Consider the following 24,238-nt stretch of genomic DNA (forward strand, 5'->3'; position numbering starts at 1 on the left):
GCGGCCGTGGTGGCACCGAGCGCTGACAAAGCAGCGTTGTGTTGACGCGGAGATGAGGGCGGTTCGGGTCTGCGGTGCTCCAATCCCCCCCCGGGCCGGGGCAGCGCGTGGGGGTGAGGACGGAGCGCGGCCCGTTGCCACAATGAGGGAACCCCCGGCCCCACCTCAGTGCTCGTGGGGCGGCTTTGGGGGGAGCAGTGGGGGGAGCGGGGCTGTGACCCCCGTGCTGCAGCGAGGTGGGCGCATGGGGTTCTCTCCCTCTCCCACGCGTGGGCGCTCTGAGCGGAGCCGAGGGTTTTGCCCTCCCCCCCAACCACCCCCACCCCACGGCTGCAAATGGAGGCGGCATCGGGCGGGCAGCGCCGCGGCAGCTCCCGGCTCGTCAGGAGAAATAACAGCGCATTAATTATAACAGCTCCGCGCCACCGCTGCCCCCGTCCCCGAGCTGCAATTGGGGCAGCGCGGATTTGGGCCGCGTTCCCGGTTCCCCCCCCCCCAAACCGTGCCTCAGTTTCCCGTCCCGACCCCGCGCTGAGGGTCCGAGGGGAGCGCAACGCGGAGCCGCGCGTGGAGGGGACACGCGGGGACACGGCTGCGTTCTGCCGCCGCCCCCCGATCCCCCCCCGCGGCCGGGAGTTGCCAGGCAACGAGGGATGGAGGCGAACCGCGAACAAAGCCGCAGCGGGAACCCCCCCTCAGCCCCCCCCCCCCATACCCACGGGCTTTTCCCACGACGGAATTGGGGGGGGGGGCGGCGTGGGATGCGCGCTGCCTGAGCGCGCCGCGCGGTGGGTTTCGGCGGAGAGCGGAGCTGCGCGGCGCTGCGGGCGGGGGGGGCCACGCGTGACCGCGACGCTCCGCCCGGGGCCGGGGGCGGGCAGGTGCCGGGCGGGGCGGGGCGGGGCGGCGGCGCCGGGCCCCCCCCCTCTCTACGGAGCCCGAGCGCGAGCGGAGCCGCCCCCCCGCCCCGCGCCGCCCCGCACCGCCCATGGCCCCGCGAGGCGCTCCGCGGCCATGAAGCCGCTGGAGAAGTTGCTGAAGAAGCCCGGCGCGCACCTGCCCGCACCGCTGCCCGCACCGCGCCGCCACAGCGCGGCCCCCCCGGAGGAGCCCCCGGGACCGGCGGGGGGCGAAGGGCGGCGGTTGGAGCTGCGTCCCCCCGAGGTCCCCCCCCCGCCGCCGCCGCCGCCGCGGTCCCCGTCGGCGCTGTCCCCGTCGGAGCTGTCCCCGGGGGGGGACCGCGCCGCTCTCAGCCCGGAGCCGCCGCCGCCGCCCCCCCCCCGTTGCTGCTGCCGCTGCCCCCCCGCCGCGCCCGCGCCCCCCGAGCGCCTCCTGAGCGCCGTCCTCGAACGGCTGCCGGCGGGGGGGGGGCACGGCCGGGGCTGCCGAGCAGGTATGGGGGTACGGGGAGTGCGGGGGGGGGGGGGGCGATGCTGCGGCACCGCCGGGTGCTGCAATGCGCGGTGCCGCGGTGCGGGGGGAGCGTGGGAGCAGAGGAACGGGGATGAGGGCGTGCGGGGGGGGGGGCACCCGCAGAGCGGTGGCACCGCGCAGGTTCCCGGTTAATGTGTAACGCTTCTCTCGGCGCTCCCGTTGACCCCGAGGCGGTGCGGGGGGTGCGCGTCCCTTCCGCCCTGTGGGACCCCCCGTAGGGGTTTGCCTTCAATTCCTCCTCGCCCCCCCCCGCCATCTCCCCACGGCCGCGCTCCGGGGATGGGGCCGGGGGGGGGCCGGGGTGGGGCGCACCGAAACCGCGGAGCCCTCGGGGGGGGGCGCGCGCCGGGACTGGCAGCGTTGGCTCTGCGTGCAGCGACACGCGCGTGGGGAGCGGGGGGGGCGGCGCGGGGGGTGCGGGGATGGCGGCCCTTCAGCCGCGCGTGGTCCCTGCGGGCACCCGGACGGTGCTGCGGAGCTGTGGGGAAACTGAGGCAGGGACGGAGGGGGCGGCGCTCGGGGGTCGGGGGGGGAACGGGGACGCGGAGACCCGCGGGGGGATCCCGGCGCCGCCTCCGCGCAGCGCTCCGGAGGGGCTGCACGGCGGGCGGGGGATGCGCACCTGCCCGGACAGCCCCGCACCCCCCCGGCCCCAGTGCGGGGTCCGGGTCAGGCGGTGCCCGGGGGGCGTTGAGCCGCTGGCGGAGCTCCGTGCGGCGGGGTTGCGGGGGGGGGCTGCCCCGCGGTTGTGTCCGTGGGACGGAGTCGGACGCGGAGCTGCACTGCGCGTCCAAAGGTCGCGGCCGTGGCACCGCTCCCGGCTCCGCGTCCCCGTGCCGTCGGTGCCCGTCGGACAGCCCCGCTGCGGCGTCCCCCGATGTCACCGTCCCGGGGCGGCCCCGCGGTGCCCCCACGGCGCTGTGAAGCGGGAGGGGCTCTGAGTCAGCGCGGGGCTCCGCGCGGGGCGCGGGGATGGGCCCGGTGCGAGGTTTGGGGTGGGGGTGTCGTGCCCAACACCCACCCGATCCCCCCCAGATTCGCTGCTGGATGACATCGTGCTCACGCATTCGCTGTTCCTGCCCACCGAGCTCTTCCTGCAGCAGCTGCACCAGCAATATCCTCGGGGCGCTCGGGGGGACATCGGGGGGCTGCGGGAGGGGGGGCGTAGGGGTGGCACGGGGGGAGTGCGAGGGTGCGATGGAGGACCTGAAGGTGGGCACGGAGGAGGGGGGGGGAAGACAGGTGTGGGGGTACCGGGAGGGGGACACGGGTGGGTGTGACGGTGTCATCAGCGTGAGCGGCGGCTGTGCAGGGGGTGACACAAAGGTGCCCGCGGGGCTGCGTGCGGGGACACCGGGATGGCGTTGGGGAGGCCGTGAGGAGGGCATCGCGGTGCCCCCCCCGGGTGTGAGGAGGTCCCCGTGTCCCCGCTGCTCCTTAACGCTGCCACCTTCGTGCTGGCTGGCGATGGGCCCCCCCCGCGCTGGGAGGAGGGGTCCGGGCTGCGGCGCAAGCGAGCGGTGCTGGCGGTGCTGCTGCACTTCCTCGAGACCTACAAGGGGCTGCTGCAGGAGGAGGAGAGCGCGGGGAAGGTCATCAAGGTGGGTGCAGCCCTCCCCTCCCCGCGGCCCCCCCCACACCGCCGGTCCCTGACCCCTCTCGCCCCCCAGGAGTTGTATCTGCTCATCATGAAGGACGCATCCCTGTACCACGAGCTGGAGGATGAGATCCTGAAGCTGCACCAATTGGTGGAGACGGTGGAGCTGAAGTGAGTGGGGTCCCTGGGAGTGCCAGGGGTCTCCAATGTGGTGGTGGGAGTGCAGTGTATGGAGTCCTGATGGGGTGCAGAGGGTACCTGGGGGGGGTGCACAGGCCGTTCTGAAGGGGTTCAGGTGGTTCCTGTGTAATGCATGGAGTCCTCCTGATAGGGAGCATGGGGTCCCCGTGGGGTGCTTGGGGTCCTGATGGAGCACAGTGGGTCCCCAGGGGATGTGAGGGGGTTCCTCTTTTGTGCATGGAGTCCTATGGGGTGGAGGGGTACCCCGGGGAGTGAGGTCCCTATGTAGAGGAAGGTGTTTCTGTGGGGTGTGGGGGTTTCCTGTGTAGGGTGTGGGGTCCTGGTGTTGTTCGTGGTGTCCCTGTGGGGTGGGCAGGGTCCCCACGGGGTCTCTAAGGAACACATGGGGTTGTGGCCCTCGGGGATGCCCTGCACCTGGGGCCCATTAGACCACCCCTGTGATACCCCACCAGAGGGGGGGGGGGGAATCTGTCTGCGGCCCCCATGGCTCTGTGCCCCCCGGTGCCCATTGCTGACACCACGCGGTGCCGCAGGGTCCCCGACGAGACCCCCCCCCCGAGCAAACAGGTGAAGCCGCTGTTCCGCCACTTCCGCCGCATCGATGCGTGCCTGCAGACGCGCGTGGCTTTCCGTGGCTCCGACGAGAGTGAGTGCTGTGCCCCAAACCCCCCCAGGGCTCCCAACCGCAGTGACCCCGTGGCCCCGCCGGGGATCCCGGCCTGCTCTGCTACCCCACGTATCTGTCTGTCCGTCCGCAGTCTTCTGCCGTGTCTACATGCCGGATCACTCGTACGTCACCATCCGCAGCCGCCTCTCGGCCTCAGTGCAGGACATCCTCACCTCCGTCACCGAGAAGCTGCAGTACTCAGAGGAGCAGAGCGCGCGCGATGATGCGCTCATCCTCGTCACCGTGGCCTCATCCGGAGGTGGTTATGGGGCCGTGGGGGGGCACGGGGTGCGGGCTGAGGGCTGAGGGCTGACCCCCACCCCCCACTGCGCTCTGCCTGCAGAGAAAGCCGTGCTGCAGCCCAGCGAGGAGTGCGTCTTCACCACGCTGGGCATCAACAGCCACCTCTTCGCCTGCACCCGCGATACCTTCGAGTCGCTGGTGAGTGCTGGGGGGGTCGGTGGGGCCGCAGTGTGACCCCTCCGCATCCTGCAGCCACCCCGGACCCCCCCCCCATTGCAGGTGCCGCTCCCGGAGGAGATCCAGGTGGTGCCTGGGGACAGCGAGATCCACCGCGTGGAGCCCGAGGACATCGCCAACCACCTCACCGCCTTCCACTGGGAGCTCTTCCGCTGCATCCACGAGGTGTGGGGGGGGGCACGGGTACCTCCCCCAGGGCTGCCCCATGGGGGGTCCCTGCAGCATCACCCCCCGCCCCCTCCAACACCACGACCTCCCCCCCCCGCAGCTGGAGTTTGTGGATTACGTTTTCCATGGGGAGCGCGGGCGGCGCGAGACGGCCAACCTGGAGCTGCTGCTGCAGCGGTGCAGTGAGGTGCAGCACTGGGTGGGCACGGAGCTGCTGCTCTGCGAGTCGCTGGGTCGGCGCGCGCATCTGCTCAAGAAGCTCATCAAAATTGCTGCCATGTGAGTGTAGGGCCGGGGGGGGCGCGGGGGGAGGCGCAGGGAAGCTGCTGGGGCTCACCCACTGCCCTCAGATGTAAGCAGAACCAGGACATGCTCTCTTTCTACGCCATCGTCATCGGGCTCAACAACGCCGCCATCAGCCGCCTGCGGCTCACCTGGGAGGTGAGGGGCTGTGTGGGACCCCCCACTCTGGCCCCCGCCCCCCCAGCTGCTCACAGCCCCCCCCGGGGTGTTGTCTTGCAGAAACTCCCAGGGAAATTCAAGAATTTGTTTCGGAAATTTGAGAACCTGACGGTGAGGGGCAGCGCGGGCACAGGGGTCCAGAGCATCCATGGGGGGGTCTGCTTGTAATGGGGGCGTGTGGGGGGATGCTTGAAGCATCAGGGTGCTCGGGGGGGGGTTCTGGAAGCAGTGGGTGGGGGTGTTCCTGGGGCTGTCTGCTCTCTGTGATTGGTGCACCCTGTGTGGGGGGAGCTGCCTGCACCCCTGACCCCCCCCCATCGTCCTCCTCAGGACCCCTGCAGGAACCACAAGACCTACAGGGAGGTGCTGGCCAAGATGAAGCCCCCCCTCATCCCCTTCATTCCACTCATCCTCAAAGGTGTGGTGGGGGACATTTTTGGGGGGGTCTTGCTGCTCCCCGTGGGGCCACCCCTCACTTCCCTGTCTCCCCAAGATCTGACCTTCCTGCATGAAGGCAGCAAAACCCTCCTGGATGGGCTGGTCAACGTGGAGAAGCTGGTGGGTGCTGTGTCCGGGGGGGCCGCAATGGGGATCTGGGGGCCCTGGGGGGGCCACAACAACATCCCGAGGGTGAATGGGGGGGGTTGCGGGGTTCTGGGGGGGCTGACGGGGCTGCTGTGTTCCAGCACTGCATCGCAGAGAAGGTGAGGACCATCCGCAAGTACCGGAGCCGCCCGCTGTGTGAGTGGGGCACAGATCCTGGCCCTAAAACTGCTGGGGGCGGTGGGGGGGGCTGTGGGATGGGGATGGGATGGGATGGGGATGCGGGATCCGGGCTGGGGTAGGAATGCAGGATGGGGATCCAGGATGGCGTGGTGGGCTGGGGGTGGGTTACAGGATCCTCCAGGATGGGGATGTGGGTGGGGAGGTGAGATCCAGGACGGGGATCCGGGACGGAGCTGGGGCTGTGGGGTCAGGGCCAGGGATCCGCGACATGGGACGGGGCCGTGGGTCGGCCGGGCTCCCCTCCTGTGGGGTTGGGGGGCGCACAGCCCCACGCCATCCTCTCCCCCCTCGCCCCCAGGCCTGGAGCTGGAGCCGTCCCCCAGCCAGCTGCAGACCAAGGCCTACGTGCGGCAGCTGCAGGTGATCGACAACCAGAACCTGCTGTTCGAGCTGTCCTACAAGCTGGAGCCCGGCGGGCAGTGAGCGGCGCCCGCCCGCACTCTGCACTTTGCCCGGGGGTCCCTGGGGCCTCCCCACCCCCCGCGGCCCCCTCTATTTTTGTATGTGTCCCCACGACCCCGTCCCCGCTTCCGCCTGGGCCCCGGGCCCCAGAATGTGTATATTTTGTACCAAATGCGTCTTTAATTGTAAATTTATTTTTTAAGAAAAAGGAGGAAAAAAGGATTAAAAAAAAAAAAAAAGAAAAAAAGAGTCTGAGCGCCAATAAACGGCAGCCCCGAGCACGCGTCCGGCGCGCGGGATGACGTCGTGGTGTGCGTGCGTGACGCCACGCTGCTGCTGGTGACGTCACGGATGACGTAACAGCGAACAGCGAGCTTCCTAAGATGGCCGCAGCGGGGCGCTGCGACCTCCCCAACATGTCGGCCGGAACGAACCACGTGATCTCCTCAAAATGGCCACCGGAATAGCGCCGGGCGACCTTCCCAATATGGCGGATAACAGGCGCAGGCGTTGGGCCGTGGTCTGCAGGTTCTGTGCGGCGGCTCTTAGCGCAGAGCGCATTCTCTTCGGCTGCTTCTCGCTTTCATCCGTCCCAGGGTGCCCGGATGACCGCCAAAATGCCCCAGCATTTCGGAGGCCCGGAGGCACGGCGCCCTTCCCAACATGTCCGCCCGGCCCCTCCAACACGGCGCTCCGCTCCGCCCACTTCCGCAGCACGGCCGCGCAGGCGCAGTCGGGGAGCGGCGGGCGCCATTTTGTTACGGGGCGGCTGGAGGCGGAGGGCGCCGCTGGGCCGCGTTTCCGGGTGCGGCGGGCGGAGGCCGCGGGCGGCGGTGAGGAGCGGGGCCGGGGCCGCGGGGTCGGGGGGGCCGCGTCGGGCGTCTGCGGCGCCGGGCCGTGCTGGGAAAGGAGCGCCGGGTCGGGGTGCGGCCTTGGGCCTGGCGGGAGGTGCCGGGGAGCGGCCCGTGCGGCGGCTCCGCCGTCCTCGCAGCGTCCCGGTGCGGGGCCTCCGTGTGCGCCGGGCCGGCCGGGAGCGGGGCTCGGCTGTGCCGCGGGTTGAAGCGGCCCGAGCCGCCCTGCCGACGTGCTGCCGGTACCGCCTCTGCCCCGCCGACCCCCGGACGGACGGACGGACGGACAGACAGGCAGGGCCCGGGCTGACCCCGAACGCTGACGGCCGGCACCGGGCGGCCCATCGCCGCGCACTGCTGGGTGCCGGGAAAGCCGCTGTGCGCGGAGCTCCCGCTGCTGCCCGGCGCGTCCCCGCGCTCGCCCTCCCGCCGCTGCCGTCGCTGTTGACCCGCTCTGATGAATGAACGCCGGCGTCCCTTCACGCCCTGCCCGGTTACCCCGGACGTTTGGGGCCCGCCGGTTGCACACGGAGGAGGTGCGAGCCGCCCCCCGCCCCGCAGCTGACGCTGACCGGCTGCTCACCGCCCCGCTGCGGTTCCCAGGTACGCCGGGACCGGCGCAGAGCCGGTGAGGTGGCATCCAGCTGCGGGCGGAGGTTTTGCATGGAAGTCATTTCCATGAACTGCAGCGGAGCCGGTGCCCCTTGCAGGCGTGCTTGGAGGGGTGCCGCTGTCCCAAAGCGGCCCCGCTTTACCTTTGGCAGAGTTGGCTTTGCTGCACTGCCTGCCTGGGCTGCCCCGGCCTGCCCTGCGCTCTGTTGTGGGTGTTGCTGCCCTGCTGCTGTCGGCCGTGAAGGATCCGATCCAGCCTGTCTGTCTGCCTGGCTGGGCTGTGCTCTGCAGGGCTCACTGCAGCATCACGTGCTGCTTCCAGGCTCGGCTGCTGGGCTGCTTCGTGCTTGCTGAGCACCTTCCATCCCTGAGATGTTGTATCACCGCTGCTCCGCAGAGCCTCTGGGTGCAGCTGCCCCTTTGCACCTTGCCCGAGCACAGTGGCTGTGTTGGTGGGGGGCTGCCTCCTGGCACCAGAGCCCCCCCCAGCCCCACAGGAATGTGAGCACGCAGCCTGCTTTCCCATGGCTGCCGGCACAGACCCCTCTTTGTGCTGAGCGGGGTGAGGGCGGGCTTGGCTCCGTCCCTCCGCACTGTTGGCGTGCCAAGCCCAGTGCTGCCACGAGCGTGTGCTGGGATGTCAGCATGGGTGACTGGCACCATTTTGCCACCTTCACCCCCTGCACTGCTCCTTCTGCAGTGTGTGAGATCTGTTTGAATTAATTCCTCCAGCTGTAAGTAGGTGTGTGGCTCCACACGGCTCCTCGCCAGCCAGCGCTGCGGTGCGTGAGGCTGCAGAGCTTGTGGCCGCTGTAGCTGCAGGATGTCAGGCCCTGAAATAAAAGCTGCCGTGCAGGAGCGCAGCCAGGCTGTGGGGCTTTCTGCCCTTGCAGAGCCAGCTCTGGGCGTGTTACCTCCAAGTGACGCAGGCTGCCCTGCTCCGCGGGTGCCAGGGCGCGTTCCAGGTCAGGGCTCGCTGCCCGCTTTGCTTTGCTCTAAAGTGCTGTCGTGGAGGCGCTCTGGTCCTTGTCTGACCTACTTACTTACATCTGGCTGCTTGGAAGGAAGGCAGATTTGCTCTGCCAAAGAAGTAGCTTTCTGCTGGGAAGCAAAGGTGGGAGGAGGGAAGGGGGGGGGGGGGGGGAAGTGCCCTCAGAGCGAGGGGCTGAGCGTGTTGGGTTTCTGCTGTCTCTGCCAGGGCAGTGCTGGAATGAGCACAGCTCCCCAGGCTCAGTGCTCCAGTGTTACCGGCTTGGCTTGAATGTGCATTGGTCTTTTCCTGAGCTGGATCAGTAGCCCATGGGCATTGCAGTGCCGACAGCAGAGACTCCTGAGCCCTGCAGCTCTGTGCCCTGTGCTGCACCGTGCTCAGCTGCCTCTGCACTGTTCTGCTTCCCACGGCCCTTCCTCTCCCCTTCCCTGCTTCCTTTCTCCCAAGCATGTTGTCAGGAGACCTGGAGATACCTGCAGCACCGGCCGGACCAGCCAGGGATATGGCACCTGGGCAGAGATACTTGTGGGGCAAGGAGTGACGCTGCTGGGTGCGCAGAGGCTCGTGCTCCACTTTGCTTTCCCACTGTGAGGTGAACTGACAGCTGTGGGCCGCTCAGGAGCCACACAGATCCCGAGCCGTGGGGCAACTGTGTGCTCACCAGCAGTGCTGGCACACGGGGGCTGTGCAGCCATGTCTCAGAGTCTATGTTTGTCACCCTGCATTAGTAGGTCACATCTCAGAGCGAGCCCTCCTTCCCCTCTGTGCTGGCCATGCACTCACAGCATGTTCTTGGCACCTGCTGACCTGGCAGTGCAGGGTGCTCACTCTGACAGTGCCTGGCTCGCTTTCCCCCTGCAGCCTGATGCCCTGCACCACAGGACAGGTGCTCAGCACCCCGGTGTGTGCCCAGGCCCTGAGATTTTCACCTCATGCGAGGGAGCTTTGCTAGGCTGTGTTGGTGCACATGTGGCTGTTGTGCAGTGGGAGCACCCTTGTGACTTGTGCCATTAATGAGGCCCATCTGTAAGGTGTCTGCAGCTTTAGGGTCTTGCTCAAGCCTCAAGCACGTGTGTGTGTCGCAGAATAACATTTTAGTGCTGGATTTTCTATGGTGGTTTGTACGTTTTTCCCTAACTGGTCTCACTGCAAACGTGCTAATGGAAAGGTGCGCTTCTTCATGCAGCTGAACTCTGCAGAAGCAATCAGCAGCGATGTCTGAGCAGCTGCTTCCTCGTGAGATCAGCATGGCTTGGGGTGGGTTGTTGGAATTCCACCCTGCTGCCATGCCAGGCCTTCAGCACCGTGTCACGGCAGGGCTGGAGCTCAGGATCTGCCAGATAACCTCAGATGCTTCCAGTGGGGCCTGCCCCATCCACGTCCTGATCCCAGTCTCATTTCCCCTGCGGGTGCCACAGCTGCTGTCAGTGTTAGCTGGGGATGTTGAGCTGGAGGTGCTGTTCTGCACAGAACTGCACGCAGTGATGGTGGGAGAGGCTGTGGGTTCAGACGGCGTTCCTTTGCTGGTGCTGCTTCACCTGCAGCCTGGCTGAGCCTGAAGGCAGGCAGCGATGCTTTGCTGCAGCATGTGGCAGCCAACGTGTCCGGCACACGAGTTATTGCATGGGGATGGCTGGGCCCCTCTGCTCCCATCCTGCGTGGAGCCTCACATTGTCCTCGAGGAGCCCCTGTTGCTCCGGTCTCGGTGTGGGAAGGTGCGTGTTTGGCAGCCGCTACAAAGCGCTTCTGTCCATCCTGCAGCACATTGTTCTCCATGGGCTGCACCACACATTATTCTCGGCCACGGGTCGCCCTCGAAGCCGTCTGGAAGTCCTCACGTCTCCCTCTGCTTCCTCCCACTGGAGCAATCGGGGACGGTGGTCAGAGCTCGGGGAGGGTCTGAGCAGTGCTGTCCTGTGCTGCGTGTGCCACCTTTCCCTCCCCGCCTTCCTCTCCAAAGCTGGCACCCACACCGGGAGCAGCAGGGAAGTGTTCTGGCCCCATGGGAAGGGCCCTTCCTGCTCCGTCCTTTGCCGCAGCCTAATGGCAGGACGTGAGTCCTCACCGCTGATTAAACATTTCCTCTGCCAAACGATCTGAGCTCTGTGGAGAGCTGTGAGCGGATTGTGCAGCTCGGGGACCCGGCAGAGCTGAGGCTGTGCTGGTGGAAGCTGAGGCTGCACAGGGTGCTGCAGTCGTTCCCCGGGGCGTTAGGAACTTTTTGTTCAGGGTTTTGTTAAAAACACATTGTCAGTGACCGTGGGTTGTGAATAATTCACAGTGAGCCTCTGAGTCCCGCAGGGTCGCAGCGTGGCTGGCTGTCTGCACGCAGAGATGCGCCGGCTCTCCGAACCGCTCCAAATTGAGGTGGCAGCTCTTGCTCTGAAAGCATGCTGATACGATTTTAAAAGCCTGAGTGACCTTAAATCCTGTGATGGCTGTCTTTCGGGATAAATTATTTATGTCACATCTTCAGGGCCGCTCGAGCCCTCGCTCGGAACAGGCAGAAATGTCAGGGCCTGAGCCTGGGAGGGCTGCGCTGGGGTTGAGGAGGTTTGGATGGGAAGAAGGGACAGGAAAAGGAGCGCTGCGAGGCGGGGGTGGCGGGCAGGGAGCGACCGGGGCCGGCCTGGGAAGGCCTCCCCAAACCGGTGCAGCTGCATTCTGCAGCCGACATCAGAGGGTTGGAAATTCCTCTTGATCTGCAGTTCAAAGCCGCTGCCTCCCTGAGGATGGAGCGCTTCATCTCGGCTTTGCAAATGCAGGCTGGCCGCGGAAGCAGCGTGGCTGTGAAATACAAATCTGCCGCAGCGCCCAAATCCCCTGAAAAGCACGGAAACGGCGTCTGAAGGTCACTGCTAAAAAAAGCCCTCAGCCCGCCGTGAGGAGCAGCAGAATCCAGGGCTGCTGTCGGGAGAAGGCACTGCGCTTCCCCTTGGCGCCCTGCAAAATGCCTGCAGAACGCATCTCAGGTGCTGCGTCCCGACGGGGCTGGGCTGCACGGGGCGAACGCCGGGCTTTGGTGGCACTTTGCAGCAGGGGGTTCTGCCGTGGGGCTGGTGGGACCGCAGCAGCAGGGCTGCTCCCCGGTGGGTGCTGAGCAGTGCTCTGCAGGGCCACCTCGGCTGCAGGGAGTATCTCCAGAGCGATGACTTTTCACACCTCGCCTTCCTCCCGGTGTTCTCACAGCTCTGTGGTTCTTGTTTGCATTTTGAAGGAGAGCCGAAGTGCCAATCCACCCCTCCTGGCTTAGAGATGAGCTCGCTGTGCTTTGATCTCACGGCTGCCTTTCACGCTGCCCTGATTCACGTCTTCCAAATCACTTTCCCTGCGAGCGCAGCTAGCTGCTGCTGCGGCATATGGAGCTCAGCAGAGCTGGGGGAAAGGAGCTGTGGTGCCGAGGAACAAAGGGAGAAATGCAGAGCAGCCGCTGTCTGAGCGGCATTGTTTCAAAGCGCCCGGTTTCCGTAAGGCATACGTGAGACGTTAAGGGGTGGTGAGCGGTGCTGGGAGAACCCTGTGGGGTTTTTTCACCCTTGGAGGCTTTAGCTTGTGTCTCCCTGTCTTTATCAGCCGTGTCTGTGTTCAGGAACATTAAAGATCTCAGCTTTGTTAGAGACAGATAGCGATCGCCCCGGCGCTCCCACCTGGAGGTCTCGGTGTTTCTCATGGTTTGAAGTGGTGGGCGCTGCCATGTGCTGCATTCGGTGCCTCTGGATTTTTGTTTTTCAATGTGACCTCTGCTGCTAATCCACAACGTGAGCAGGGCTGTGTGCTGCAATGAAATGACCTGTTTCTGGGGAATTCGGCTCCACTTTATCCTCAAGCTGCTTTAGCTTAAACTCCTTTCTCGCACTTCTAGGTCAGAGCCTTCATCTGGATGCGGCGTTCAGCGTGGCAGCAGTTCAGGGCCGCGTGAGATAAGGCAGATAATGACTCATGCTTTTCTTTGTAGAAGTGCCCCTCTCCTCAGCTGTGACCACAGGAGGTGACACTGCTATGGGATTTTCCCCACCCGGTCCACCCATGTGGGCAGCTGGGCTCCGCAGCACCGTGCTCCCCATGCAGCGTGTGTCCAGAGTACCGTCCGTCTGTCCGGCTGTGACTGAAAGGCGGGGTGAGGTGTGGAGCAGGGCAGACGTGTCTCAGGCAGCTCACGGTGCTGGCACCACGCCTGTGCTGGCTGCTGGCTCCAGCCCGTGACACACGAGTCCCAGTCGGGAGCCCCGGCACGCTGCTCTGCTCACCAGCTGCAGCTGCTGACCTGGTGCTGCAGACGTGCTCTCACTTGGGCAGGGAAGGAGCACGGGGAAGGAGCTTCACTCGGCCACGTCCCGGCAGCTCCCTGTGGATGTGTGCCAGGTCTCACCCTGCTGGGTCAGAGCAAGGCGTGATTTGGGCAGCAAGAGGCCCTCTGGTGTGAGAGATGAGGGCTGGAGCCATGGGCTGGCCAATGGCACTGTGCAAGTGCCAGCAGGGAACTGCTTCCCTCTGCCTCCTGATGTTTTCTTGCAAGGCCGCTTGCAGTTGAGGAGCTTCTCACCCAGCAGAAGAGCTGCTTTTAATTGCAGGTGATTTATGTATTTATTTTCTCATGCCGCAGAGCCCTGGCTGTTGGCCGGAGGGCAGAGGGAGCTGCTGGCATAGCTGTGGGGCTGCAGGGATGTGTCCCTGTGCTCTGCAGTGATATGGAGATGTGGCCTGAAGATGGACCTGACTGTATTTTAGGCTCTGTGTACTGCAGCAGTAGTAAATTGTAGTTTATTGTAGAAGGTGAGAAGGGGTCTGTAAAAGAAATTCACTCGTGTAAATGTGTTGGTGGCTGCTCTGCTCTCATGGCCTGAGGATATGGGATCAGGAGGTGAAAGGTGCGGGTGCAAACCCGCTGTGCTCCTGCTTGGTCTTGGTGTCATGGGTTTCCCTGAGGCTGGAGCTGCTGCTGGGGAGAGGGACACCTGAATGTCCTGGGGTGCACGTGGGCCTCCCGTCACTGCATTCCTATTCCCTGAGCTGCCAGGGTGGCACAACCCATGGTGCTGCTGTCAGAGGCACGAGCCCAGCCTGCACCTCCTGGTGATTCAGGCTCCTTCCTGTCCCTGCTCTGAGTCCATCCCGGACTTGGGAGCTGCACTGCTGAGAGCTGCTCGGGCTGAGCTGCGGAGGGGATGGCTGTGTTTGGGAATCAGGTGGGTTGCAATGTAATTAGATCTGTGCTGGCAGTGCTTGTGTGGCTGCTGGCTCACGCAGACACCTTCGAGGGCATTTGTGGGGTTGGTACAGTGGAGTTGGACACAGTATGCTGGCTGCCATCTGAGCTTGGCACAGCAGCAGTGGGTGGGAATGTGATGGAGCAGGAGCCCTGTGTCCTCTGTGTGGCTGTATTCCCAGGTGCAAGGTGTTTCTCCTCTTCTTTCCCCTCAGCCTGACTCTTCTTCTCTTCCCATAGGCATGAATGACCAGGCTCACCCCCAGCACTGAGCAGCCACAGCCGGGCCACCATGCCAATCCCACCCCCGCCGCCGCCGCCCCCCGGCCCCCCGCCGCCCCCCACCTTCAGTCAGGTAAGGGCTTCCCTCGGCATGCTGCCATCTGTCCATGTTACTCGTACCAGCCTGGCTGTGCACTGCGCTGGGCTTGCTGTGCATGCGGGTGAGCTGCTGCTAAGAGGCTTCTCATCTGCAGGCGAACACAGAACCACCAAAATTGAGCCGAGAGGAGCAGCGCGGCCGTGGAGCCCTCCTGCAGGACATCTGTAAAGGGACCAAGCTAAAGAAGGTGACACAAATCAATGACCGGAGCGCCCCGATCCTAGAGAGTGAGTACCTCCCTGGCACGTACCCCACGTCGGGTGCTGCTCTGCACTTCAGGGTGGGCTCTGAGCCCGCAGCTGTGTACTCACCAGTGGCTCCTGGTTGGAGGAGCCAATTACACCAAGTATAACTTATGTGCCTCTGTCCTTCCAGAGCCCAAGGGCAGCGGTGGCAGCAGCTACAGCTCCAGCTCAGCTGCGATCCAACCCAAAGGTGGCCTCTTCCAAGGGGGTGTGCCCAAGCTCAGACCTGTGGGAGCAAAGGACAGCTCAGGTAAAGGCCCTCAGAACGTGGTTAGTGAAGGGCTCCCTGGATGGAAGGTCCCCGAGCAGGAAAGGGTTGAGGATCTGCCGTGTTTGCACGGGACATTCAGCTGGTTAGCAGCAGGCACCCCAAACTGCCAGCCATGCGTGGCCGCAGACGAGCGGTGTTCTCTGTGCCACGGCATCCCCAGCACACCGCCCTCCTCGCAGCGCTGCGTGCGCTGCTGAACGCTTCTCACTGCTATTTTCTGTGGCAGCCTGCCTTCCAGCAAGGCAGCAAGCGGTGAGAGAGGAGCTGCGTGTGGCTGTGTGCAGTGCCAGCTCCCTGCCTGTGCCAGACAGCACTCCCCGCGGTCTGGCCCTCGCCGCAGAGCGGGCAGGCTGCCCCGAGCAGGGGCTGCGCCGTCCCTTGCTGTGCCTGGTGGCTCACTCCGCTTTCCCTCCCCACAGACAGCTCCGGGAAGCAAACCCTGCAAGTCCCCGGCTCCAGAGCTGCTGCCCCCAGGCCCCCGGTGCCGGCCAGCAACAGCCGACCTCAGGATGATTCTGACAACAGCCGAGGCTCTCCGCCGGAGCTGCCACGCACGCAGCGGCCGTCCCTTCCAGACCTCTCCCGGCCCGGCACCGCCGGTGGCACCGGCATGAAGCACAGCTCGTCTGCACCGCCGCCTCCCCCCCCAGGCCGCCGTGCCGCCGCGCCGCCCGCCCCCCCGCCTGCACACGGCCCCAAGGTCTCCTCCTACAACCGGGAGAAGCCCCTGCCGCCCACCCCGGGACAGCGAGCGCCTGCTGGCAGGGACGGACCCCCCGCCCCCCCACCCGTCAAGCCCCCGCCCTCCCCAGTCAGTATCCGAACGGGGTCGGGGGCTCAGAGCCAGTCCCTCGCTCCCCCACCGCCCCCTTACCGGCAACCCCCCGGCGTCCCCAACGGCCCTTCCAGCCCCATCAACGAGTCTGCCCCGGAGCTGCCGCAGAGGCACAACTCCCTGCACAGGAAGACGCCGGCCCCCTTGCGGGGTCTCGCACCGCCGCCGCCTGCCTCGGCCTCCCCGTCCCTCCAGAGCAGCCGCCCCCCGCCGCCAGCCCGGGACCCCCCCAGCCGTGGTGCAGGTGAGAACTCTGCCCTTCTGAGCCTGGTTGTGGCTGGGCTGTCTGTGGCTGGTGGGAGGTGCCCAGGGAGCCGTTGGAGCTGGGAAGCAGTGAGGTGGTTCTTCCTGCACAAGGCAGTTGGCATTGAGATTGACCCAGGGGTGGCTTCTGGGTTGTCTCGCTCTGTTGACAGCCCTGGTTGTGCCTGGCTCTTTTTGTCTGTTGTTGGCAGTAGGTTGTGGCTGTGCAACTCAAGCACAAGTGGCCACCGTATCCTCCTGGGGTGGGAGAAGAGCATGCTGGAACTGCACGCTGTGGCTTCTCCCCTGAGCTTCCTAAATGTTGCTGGGGCAGTGACAAAAAGCTGCAGCAGAGCCTCAGGAATGCTCCAGCTCCATTCTGTGTGCTGGATTTGGCACTGCGAGGTTCAGACACCCTGATGCAGGCCTGGTGTCTCATGTGTGCACACCAGTGGTGCTGTGGCCTCCTCCCAAGAGGTGACTGTGGAGTCCCCTCCTTGTCCCACTGCTGGGAGAGGGGACAGTGTTGTCCTGGTGCCCCTGCCTGCTGCTGAGCTCTATGTCCAGCCCGCAGCTCCAGCCTGGGCCCCTGCCAAGCCGCCGTACTTCAGGCTCTGCCAGAATCCTCTGCTGAGTTACGGCTGGCGGTCCGCTGCCTTAGTCTGTGTGTAATTAGCCTAACAAGGAGCATGACCTGCCACTGTACTTTGGTGGGAATGAGGGGACAGTCAGCAGGGCCGCTGTTTTGGTAGCCTCTGGGCTGAGGGGCAGGGCTGGGGGCTCATGCCCACCTGGCCCTGTTCCCCTCCACCCTTGGAGCTGGCGGGGAGGACGTCCCTGACCCCGCTGCAGGGCCGGGGGGTGTCGCCGTGGGTCCCCTTGTCCCACTGTGCAGATGCTGACCTTGCTCTCCTTGCAGCCCCGCCACCCCCACCACCCATGCTGCGAAATGGGGGGCGTGATGCCCCCCCGCCCCCACCCCCCTACAGACTGCACGGTTCTACTGAACCCCCCAGCCGCGGGAAGCCGCCCCCACCGCCCACCCGGACGCCTGCTGGGCCACCCCCACCCCCACCGCCAGTGCGGAACGGGCACCGGGATTCCATCGCCACTGTCAGAGCATTCCTGGGTGAGTGGGGCCGTGTGCTGGGGGAGGGATGGGGGGAGCCTTGGGGGCTGAGTCCTTCAGCCTTGGCTCCCATCCGCAGCCCGCTCCTGACCTGCCCAGGTTTTGTTTTTCTCCCCTTTTTTCTGTAGATGACTTTGAATCCAAATACTCATTTCACCCCGTCGAAGACTTTCCAGCCCCAGAAGAATATAAATACTTCCAGAGAATCTACCCCAGCAAAACAAACAGAGGTAAGGGCGGAGCGTCCCGTGGTCCCCACCGTGCCCTGCCGCGCTCCGGGGACGGGAGGTGGCAGCAGAGCCACCCGCTGTCCTTGCCCTGCTCCCAGCCAGGCATTGTGCCTGGCTGCGTTGGGCTGCTCAGTGCCGTGGCTTTCCCCTGGGCTCCACGTGTGCTCCTGGGGACACTGGCTGTGCTGGCAGCAAGCTGTGCCCCCGTGCTGAGGGCGTTTGGTGCTGGAGTGGCTCTGCAGGGACTGCTCTGTGAAGCTCTGGTGTGGGGCAGATGGGTTTGGGAGCCCCCCACTGCCATGGCACTGCCTGTCCCCATTAGCCCCTCTTGGATGCGGCACATCCCTGCACGGAGCGCCCTTGCCGTGCTGCTGCAGTGTGCCAGCCCTGCGGATCCCGGGGGGGACTCTGGGGAGAGCGGGATGCTCGGTTATTTTTAGAGCCATGAATGTTTAATGTGGATTTGAAAGGCCCCGAGCCTTCTGTGCGTGCCGCAGCGGCTGCTGCTCACATCACAGCTCTGGAGTGGCGCGAAGGGGGGGAGGTGTGCGGGGGGAGGCTGGGGGGGCAGGCCTGGTTTCACCGTGCTTTCTGCTTGCAGCCACGCGTGGGGCCCCTCCTCTGCCCCCCATCCCCAGGTGAAAGCGAGCTGTGCCGGCGGTCGGTCCTGAGCACAGCCACAGAGCTGCTCCCCCTTCTTCAGACGGACCCTCCCCACCTCCCTGCCCCCAGGAACCTGCATGAGAAACTCCCGGCACCTTCAGCTCTCCCAGGACAAGCGGACACCCCCGGCCCACGCTCAGCACAAACCCACACGGCTCCTTTCCCCGCAGCCCCACGTTGGACCCCGCGCTCCAGGCAGCGGGCAGGGCTGGGGGCAGGCAGCGACTGCTGGGTCGGACACGGGCAAGAGCCGAGCCTGGGCGCCACGTGGGCTCAAAGCAGAGCGGGGCAGCAGCCGGGCTGTGGTGGCCGTGGGATGGAGCCAGCAGAGCCTCTGCCCCAGTGCTGTGAGCTGCGATTTCGTACAAGAGCTGCTGGGAGCGGGGCTGTGCCCCCACCTTGGGTCCGGGCAGGGCGTGCAGCCGCCTGGTAACACCGGGCACCAAAAGGAAGCGTCAGCTGGTGGACGTGGGCTGTGTGCAGGGGGTCTGCGGCCACGGGGGCTCTGCGGGCTGTTACATGGCGGGGTGGGGGGGGGGGGCTGGGGCTGCGCGCCGTTTTGCCTTACACGGACTGCTGGCTCCGGGCTCCCGTTAACCGTAATTACTGATCTATTTTGTACGTTCTAAAGCTGTACTGTAGGAGGAGGGGCTGCGGCGGGGTACTAAACCCTCACCTTTAACCGTTCTTCGTTCGTTCGTTTGTTTTCTACGACGCTGGAACCTTCCCCAGGTGGGAGCGGGGCCCTGCACGAGGGGGGGGCACCGTTTGGTTTAAATAACGGCAGAAAAAGCCCTCGAGCGCTCGGCTCAGCCCCGGGGGGGGGAATGGCGGGGGAAGGGGCTGAAAAAGGGAGAGGGGGAAAGCCGTGAGCTTGGAACTGCGTTTAAATAAAAGTAATAAAGGTGCAGCGGTGTCGGTACTGGGGGCGCGGGGGGGTAGGGCCGAGGGGGCTCGGGACCACGGAAGGATGGAGATGGAGAAGGAGATGGAGGAGAGGTTGGGGCTCCCGCCCGGTGGACTACATTTCCCGGTATGCATCGCGCCCCCGCCTGCGCCTCCCGGCATGCCCCGCGCGCTGGCTCCCATTGGCTGCTCGAAGCTCCGCCTCACCGGGGGTTTGGCGCGAGATCTCGCGATTGGCGCCGCCGCCGTGAGCCGCAGCCAATGGAGCGGCGGGGGCGGGGCCTGGCCGAGCTGGTGGCGGGAAGTGCGGAGCTGAAGGCTGAGTTGGCGCGAGAGGGTGAGCGGGGCGGCGGGCGCTGCAGCGGGGGCGGGAAGGGGGGCCGGAATGGGGGCACGTGGGCAGCAGGGCTGTGCGGATGGGGGGGCAGCGGTGTGGGGTCACGCTGTAGGGCTGGGACGTGTGGAGCGGCGCTGGGAGCCGTGCGGGGCGGCGGCGCGGGGCTGGAGGGGCTGCGGGGCGGCTCGGGGGCGGGCTGCTTCCCGCCGTGACCGCTTCCATCCCCGCAGGGCCGCAGCCATGTCCGTCGCCCGCCCGCAGCGCCAGGCTACCATCGCCTTCCCCCGGCGGCGCGGTGCCCGCTGCGGTGCCGCTGTCCCGGCCAAGGCCCCTCCGGCTGACCCCGACCCCGCGGACCCCGCTGCCCAGCGCCTCTCGCCGGTGTCCCCGCGCCCCGCAGAGCCCGGCCCCGGCGCGCTGTCACCCCGGAGCACAGCGCTGCCCCTGAGCCCCCGCAAACGCCTGGGTAAGAAACGTTCGCCTCCTGAGACCCCCGGGCGGAGCGGCCCCGGCCCTGGGCACCCTGATGTGCGGCTGCGGTGCCGTCGGTCGCACGGAGCTTCCCTTCTGCAGGCGACGACAACCTGTGCAATGTGCCCCACGCCACGCCCTGCTCCCCGGCCAAGCGCTGCAAGGAGAACCGCGGCTGCCGAGTGCTTTTCGGGGACCCCACGGCCTCCCCAGCAAAGCAGAACGCCCCGGGGCCATCGGTGCTGCAGCGCGGGCAGGAGACGCCGCAGGACTCGGGGCGCAGCACAGCGCCCACCCGCAGCCGCCTCTTCAGGCAGGAAGGTGGGTGCGGGTGGCAGCGGGACGCGTCCCAAAAGCTGGGGACAGCCTCGGCCCGTTGCCCGCCCTCGCCCCGCTCATTTTTCCCACCCCTGCTGCAGGCACGTGCTACCAGCAGGCGAAGCGCGTGCTGCACAGCGCGGTGCCCGAGCGCCTGCATGGCCGTGAGCGGGAGGCGGCCGCCATCCGGCAGTTCCTGCGGGAGCACGTGGCTGCGCGCCGCCCCGGCAGCCTCTACATTGCAGGAGCGCCCGGCACCGGGAAAACGGCGTGTGTGAGCTGCGTGCTGCGCGACTGCGAGGTGTGTGAGCATCCCGTAACCCCGCCCCTGGGGGCTCGGGGTCCGTCGCATGGCTTTAGCCCTGGTGCTGGTTGGGCTTTGGGGTCTCATCCCATTCTCCTGGTGAGGACTTTGGGTCCTGACCCTAATTCTAACTCTGCTCCTAGGAGTGGGCTCAGGATCCAGTTGCCTGCCCCAGACTCTGCTTGTGGAGGGCTTTGGGTCTGCCCCCTTTCCCTAATCCAGTTCTAGGGTGGGCTTTGGGGCCCCTGGTCCTTGGGAGAGTTTGGGAAGAATCTCATTCCCTGCCCTGACACTGCTCCTGAGTGTGGGTGGGTTTTGGGGTCCCCTACTGTGCTCCTGGGGTGACTTTTGGGATCCCATCAGCTGCCCTTAACTGCAGTCCTGGTCTTTGCAATGCCTCCTGCAAGAGGCTCAGAGTGAGCATATGGGGCTCTCCTATGGGACTTTACAGGGTGGGCAGTGGGACGCAGACACCCCCATGTGACACTGCCCCATCCCCGCAGGACGAGCTGGCGGGCAGCCGCAGCGCGGTGCTGAACTGCATGGCGCTGAGCAGCGCCCACGCCGTGTTCCCAGCCGTGGCGGAGCAGCTGGGGCTGCCCACGGCCGGGGCGGGCGGCAGGGAGCTGGCACGGCGGCTGGAGCAGGCGCTGACGGCCAAAGGGCCCATGCTGTGAGTCCCCTCCTGGGTTGGGGGGAGGGGACACGGCCGGGGCGGGTGTCCCGGTGTCCCCATGGGGCTGCGGGCTGACCGTGTGCCCCGCAGGCTGCTGGTGCTGGATGAGATGGACCAGCTGGGCAGCAGGGCGCAGGATGTGCTGTACACCATCTTCGAGTGGCCGCGGCTGCCCGGCTCCCGCCTGGTCCTCATCGGTGAGCACAAGCTCCCAGCCCCTATAAATCGGGGCTCCACAGCCCCAAAAACGAAGCCTCCTGCCTTCCTCACCTCGCTGTGCATCGTAGGGTTGGCCAACGCTCTGGATCTCACCGAGCGCCTGCTGGCACGCCTGCACACCCCCCCACTGCCTGCCCCCCGCCTGCTGCGCTTCGCCCCGTACAGCCGTGAGCAGCTGACGGCCATCCTGCACGGCCGCCTGGAGCAGCTGCAGGGCGGCCCCGTCCTCGAGCCCAGCGCCCTCCAGTTCTGTGCCCGGAAGGTCTCGGCTGTGTCCGGCGATGCGCGCAAAGCACTCGATGTCTGCAGGTGGGTGTGGGGCTGTGGGGGCCTTCCTGACCCACACCATTTGGTGATGCTGGGATGGTCCCAGCCGTGCTGCACAGCCCCGTCAGCGCTCCCCAGAGCTTCCTGCTGTGGAGCTTCCCCACTTCTCGCAGCCAGGGATGTGGGGAGGACGCAGCTGTGTGACATGCTGGGGAGAGCACGGTGTTGTGGCGTGGTATGGGGGGTCCGAGCCCATCTCTGGGTGCTGATGGGGTTTTGCCCTCAGGCGTGCCGTGGAGCTGGTGGAGCTGGACGTGCGGAGCCAAACCCTGCTCCAGCCACTGCCTGGTGGTGAGTGACTGACCCCCAGAGGGGGCACTGACCCTGTGGTCCCACCTGGGGGCTCTGTGCCTCTGCCCATCTTGTAGTGCCTGAAACCCTTCTGCCCCTCTGCAGGTGACCCCACAGCCACGCCGTGCCCCGTCCCCAAGAGAGTGGGGCTCCCGCAGGTGTCCCGTGTCCTCTCAGAGGTGTTTGGGGACAGGATGGCACCAGGCAGCCCTGGCGATGCGTTCCCGCTGCAGCAGAAGGTCCTCGTGTGCTCCCTGCTGCTGCTCGCCCGGCACCTGCGCACACGCCAGGTCGCACTGGGCAAGGTGAGTGGTGGCCGTGGCCTCCTCAGGGTCCCCAGTGTCCTTTGGGTTCTCCACAATCTCCATCATCCCTGAAGTCCTCTATGTCCCCAAGGTTCCCAGTGTTTCAGGGTTCTCTGTGGTCCCCATGATCTCCATTGTCCCCCCCTGAGATCCCCATGGTACCCAATGTCCCCTTGAAGTCCCTGGGCTCCCCGGTGTCCCCTGGCTGCACTGACACTCCCTGCCCCCCCAGCTCCACGACGCCTACAGCCGAGTGTGCCGGCAGCAGCAGCTCCCTGCAGTGGACCAGGCGGAGTGCCTGTCCCTGGTCACCCTGCTGGAGGCCCGCGGTGTGCTCGAGCTGAAGCGTGCCAAGGACACTCGCCTCACCAAGGTAGGGGGGACAGCCCTGGGGACGGCCCCTGCACGCCGGCCCCGTGGTGCTGAGCGCTGTGTCCCCCCTCCAGGTGTCCCTGAAGGTCGAGGAGGAGGAGGCCCAGCACGCACTGCAGGACGCCACGCTGGTGGGCAGCATCCTGGCACGGGGGCTGCTCTAAGCCCCTCCCCTGCCCCACGGCCGCTCAGTGGTTTGGTGGCCCCATGGGTGTGTGGTGGCACTGCAGATGCTCGGCACAATTCCCACCCTGGAGGCAATCGTATGCAGTTTTATCGTTATTATTTTATTAATTGTTGTTAATGGGAGGGTGGTGCCTGCTGCAGCCCCCCGTGGTCCCCCGGGCCTTGGTGAGTTCCCCCACTGGGTGTGGGGTTGGCTCCGTCGGAGCTGTGCAGGGACCCCAAGGTGGGGGGATGCCTGGGGGTCCCCCCATCTCCTGGCCCTAATAAAGTCCTCCTTAATTGTGCTGCTGCTGTGGGCTTTGTGTCCCCATCCCGTGGGCGCAGGGCTGGCCCTGCTTGGCCTCTCAGCCCCCCCGCCCCCCCTCAGCTCCTCCACTTGTGTTAAATAACGGTGGCGCTGACCTAATTCTGCAGCTTCCCGGCTGCGGGGGGGCGTGGGGCTGCAGTGTTGGGGGGGGCTGCAATCTCTGGATGCCCCAATCCCTGCCATTGCCCATCCCCATCCAGACACTGTTCCCCCCACCTGATATTCTCCCCTCCCCAGGCCAGGGGTGTTAGGGTAAGGGGGGACCCAGAAGGTGATGCTCTCCTCCTGTAGGGCTGATCTGTGTTCCTGCCATGTGCAGCCATAGGGTGTGTGTGGGGGGGGGCAGGTTTTGATGCCTCCTCTTTACTCCCTGTCCCAGGACTTTGTGTCCTTTGTCACCTGTCCCCATGCTGTGGGGCTGGCTGGGGCAAAACCCTCTGGAGGGGGGGTGTCCCCATGTGCCCCCCCAGCCCGTGACGCAGCCCAGGCGGTGGCGGTGCCTGGAAGGAAGCGGTGGCCGCGTGTGACCGCAGTGACGCAGCTGTGATGCGGGTGGCACCGCGCTGCCGTGGGCCCCCCCATGGCACTGCATGAAGATGGCACAGGGGATGTGAGCAGAAGGCCGCGGCCACCTGTGCCGACTGGCACATCTTGGGATGTCCTTGCAGTGCCACAGGGATGGGGACAGCGCAGGGAGCGTGGCACCCACCGCCGTGCGCCTACGTCCCCCCGCTCGGTGCTCTGTGTCTGTGCCCACGGGCATGGCGGGGGCCTCGTGTCCCCTCGCCGGTGTCCCCAGAGCCTCGCTGTCCTCCCTTGCACTCTCCTTACATAAGCAGCCACGTGGCTGGGCACGGTCCCCTCCTGCTGCGCTGTCACCGCCGGCACCCAGATTCCATCTGACAGCCGCTTCCGCTCCGCTGCGCCCGTGATGGGCACTGGGGACGGGGGGCACAGCACGACCCCACTTGACCCCGCGTGGGGACGTGGGCACCCACCCCGCGGACGCATCCCATAGGGGCACAGGGCCGGCCGTGGCCCCCCGGTGCTGTAGGGTTGGGGGCGGCTTTGGGGGGCCCAGCCGGGCGGGGGGCCGCGCGCATCTGGCAGTGATTTGGTGCATTCCTCCGGGCTGAGCGCATGCCGGCGGCCCGGCCTGGCTGTGGTGTGTGGGGAGGGGGCTGCAGCGGGACCGGCCCAGCGCTGCTGTGTGCGGTGGGGAAACTGAGGCACTGCGGGGTGTGACGGCAGTGCTGCGCAGCGCTGCTGCTCCCCTGTCCCAGCAGGGTGGCTGGGCAGCGCGCGGTGGCAGTGGCTGCTGAGGCCCGGTAGTGGGAGCAGCCCCACGATTCATGCACGTCCGT

General features: G+C 66.3%; 3 protein-coding genes and 1 long non-coding RNA gene across 11 annotated transcripts; 3 read left to right on the forward strand and 1 right to left on the reverse strand.

Moving 5' to 3' along the window:
* Positions 1-950: 950 nt before the first annotated feature.
* RAPGEFL1 (Rap guanine nucleotide exchange factor like 1) lies at positions 951-6,416 on the forward strand. The gene is made up of 15 exons (XM_090124881.1): positions 951-1,393; positions 2,470-2,548; positions 2,885-3,035; positions 3,105-3,202; positions 3,766-3,878; positions 3,991-4,158; positions 4,243-4,340; positions 4,422-4,544; positions 4,648-4,826; positions 4,898-4,988; positions 5,070-5,120; positions 5,340-5,427; positions 5,503-5,567; positions 5,696-5,750; positions 6,094-6,416. Exons 1-15 carry the CDS (start codon positions 1,015-1,017, stop codon positions 6,216-6,218), a joined length of 1,863 nt encoding a protein of 620 aa, XP_089981007.1. The 5' UTR covers positions 951-1,014; the 3' UTR covers positions 6,219-6,416.
* Positions 6,417-6,927: 511 nt separating this feature from the next.
* Positions 6,928-18,763, forward strand: WIPF2 (WAS/WASL interacting protein family member 2). Of its 3 annotated transcripts, XM_031600702.2 has the most exons (8): positions 6,928-7,030; positions 14,098-14,212; positions 14,334-14,466; positions 14,615-14,734; positions 15,175-15,834; positions 16,753-16,962; positions 17,091-17,192; positions 17,794-18,763. In XM_031600702.2, the coding sequence occupies exons 2-8, from the start codon at positions 14,150-14,152 to the stop codon at positions 17,832-17,834; spliced, it is 1,329 nt and encodes a 442-aa protein (XP_031456562.2). In that variant the 5' UTR covers positions 6,928-7,030; positions 14,098-14,149; the 3' UTR covers positions 17,835-18,763. The 3 variants fall into 3 exon arrangements, with proteins under 3 accessions (XP_031456562.2, XP_031456560.2, XP_031456561.2); XM_031600700.2 differs by lacking the exons at positions 16,753-16,962; positions 17,091-17,192; positions 17,794-18,763 and having other exon boundaries at positions 15,175-16,740; XM_031600701.2 differs by lacking the exons at positions 6,928-7,030; positions 16,753-16,962; positions 17,091-17,192; positions 17,794-18,763 and adding an exon at positions 7,123-7,651 and having other exon boundaries at positions 15,175-16,740.
* Positions 13,350-14,664, reverse strand: LOC149914988 (uncharacterized). 5 transcript variants are annotated; one of them, XR_016459956.1, is made up of 3 exons: positions 14,551-14,664; positions 14,203-14,401; positions 13,350-13,436 (listed from the first exon to the last, which is right to left on the reverse strand). It is a non-coding gene; the product is annotated as an uncharacterized LOC149914988 (long non-coding RNA). The 5 variants fall into 5 exon arrangements; XR_016459960.1 differs by having other exon boundaries at positions 13,364-13,436; positions 14,260-14,401; XR_016459958.1 differs by lacking the exon at positions 13,350-13,436 and adding an exon at positions 13,502-13,587 and having other exon boundaries at positions 14,260-14,401.
* CDC6 (cell division cycle 6) lies at positions 18,454-22,851 on the forward strand. Of its 2 annotated transcripts, none has more exons than XM_090124882.1 (11): positions 18,454-18,587; positions 19,329-19,564; positions 19,672-19,890; positions 19,989-20,188; positions 20,695-20,864; positions 20,958-21,064; positions 21,155-21,395; positions 21,640-21,704; positions 21,810-22,009; positions 22,242-22,382; positions 22,456-22,851. In XM_090124882.1, the coding sequence occupies exons 2-11, from the start codon at positions 19,339-19,341 to the stop codon at positions 22,543-22,545; spliced, it is 1,659 nt and encodes a 552-aa protein (XP_089981008.1). In that variant the 5' UTR covers positions 18,454-18,587; positions 19,329-19,338; the 3' UTR covers positions 22,546-22,851. The 2 variants fall into 2 exon arrangements, with proteins under 2 accessions (XP_089981008.1, XP_031456547.2); XM_031600687.2 differs by lacking the exon at positions 18,454-18,587 and adding an exon at positions 18,984-19,098.
* The last annotated feature ends 1,387 nt before the right edge of the window (positions 22,852-24,238 follow it).

The sequence above is a fragment of the Phasianus colchicus genome, chromosome 26 (genome assembly GCF_987193195.1).
Source record: "Phasianus colchicus chromosome 26, bPhaCol1.hap1.1, whole genome shotgun sequence".
NCBI classification, from domain to species: Eukaryota; Metazoa; Chordata; class Aves; order Galliformes; family Phasianidae; genus Phasianus; species Phasianus colchicus.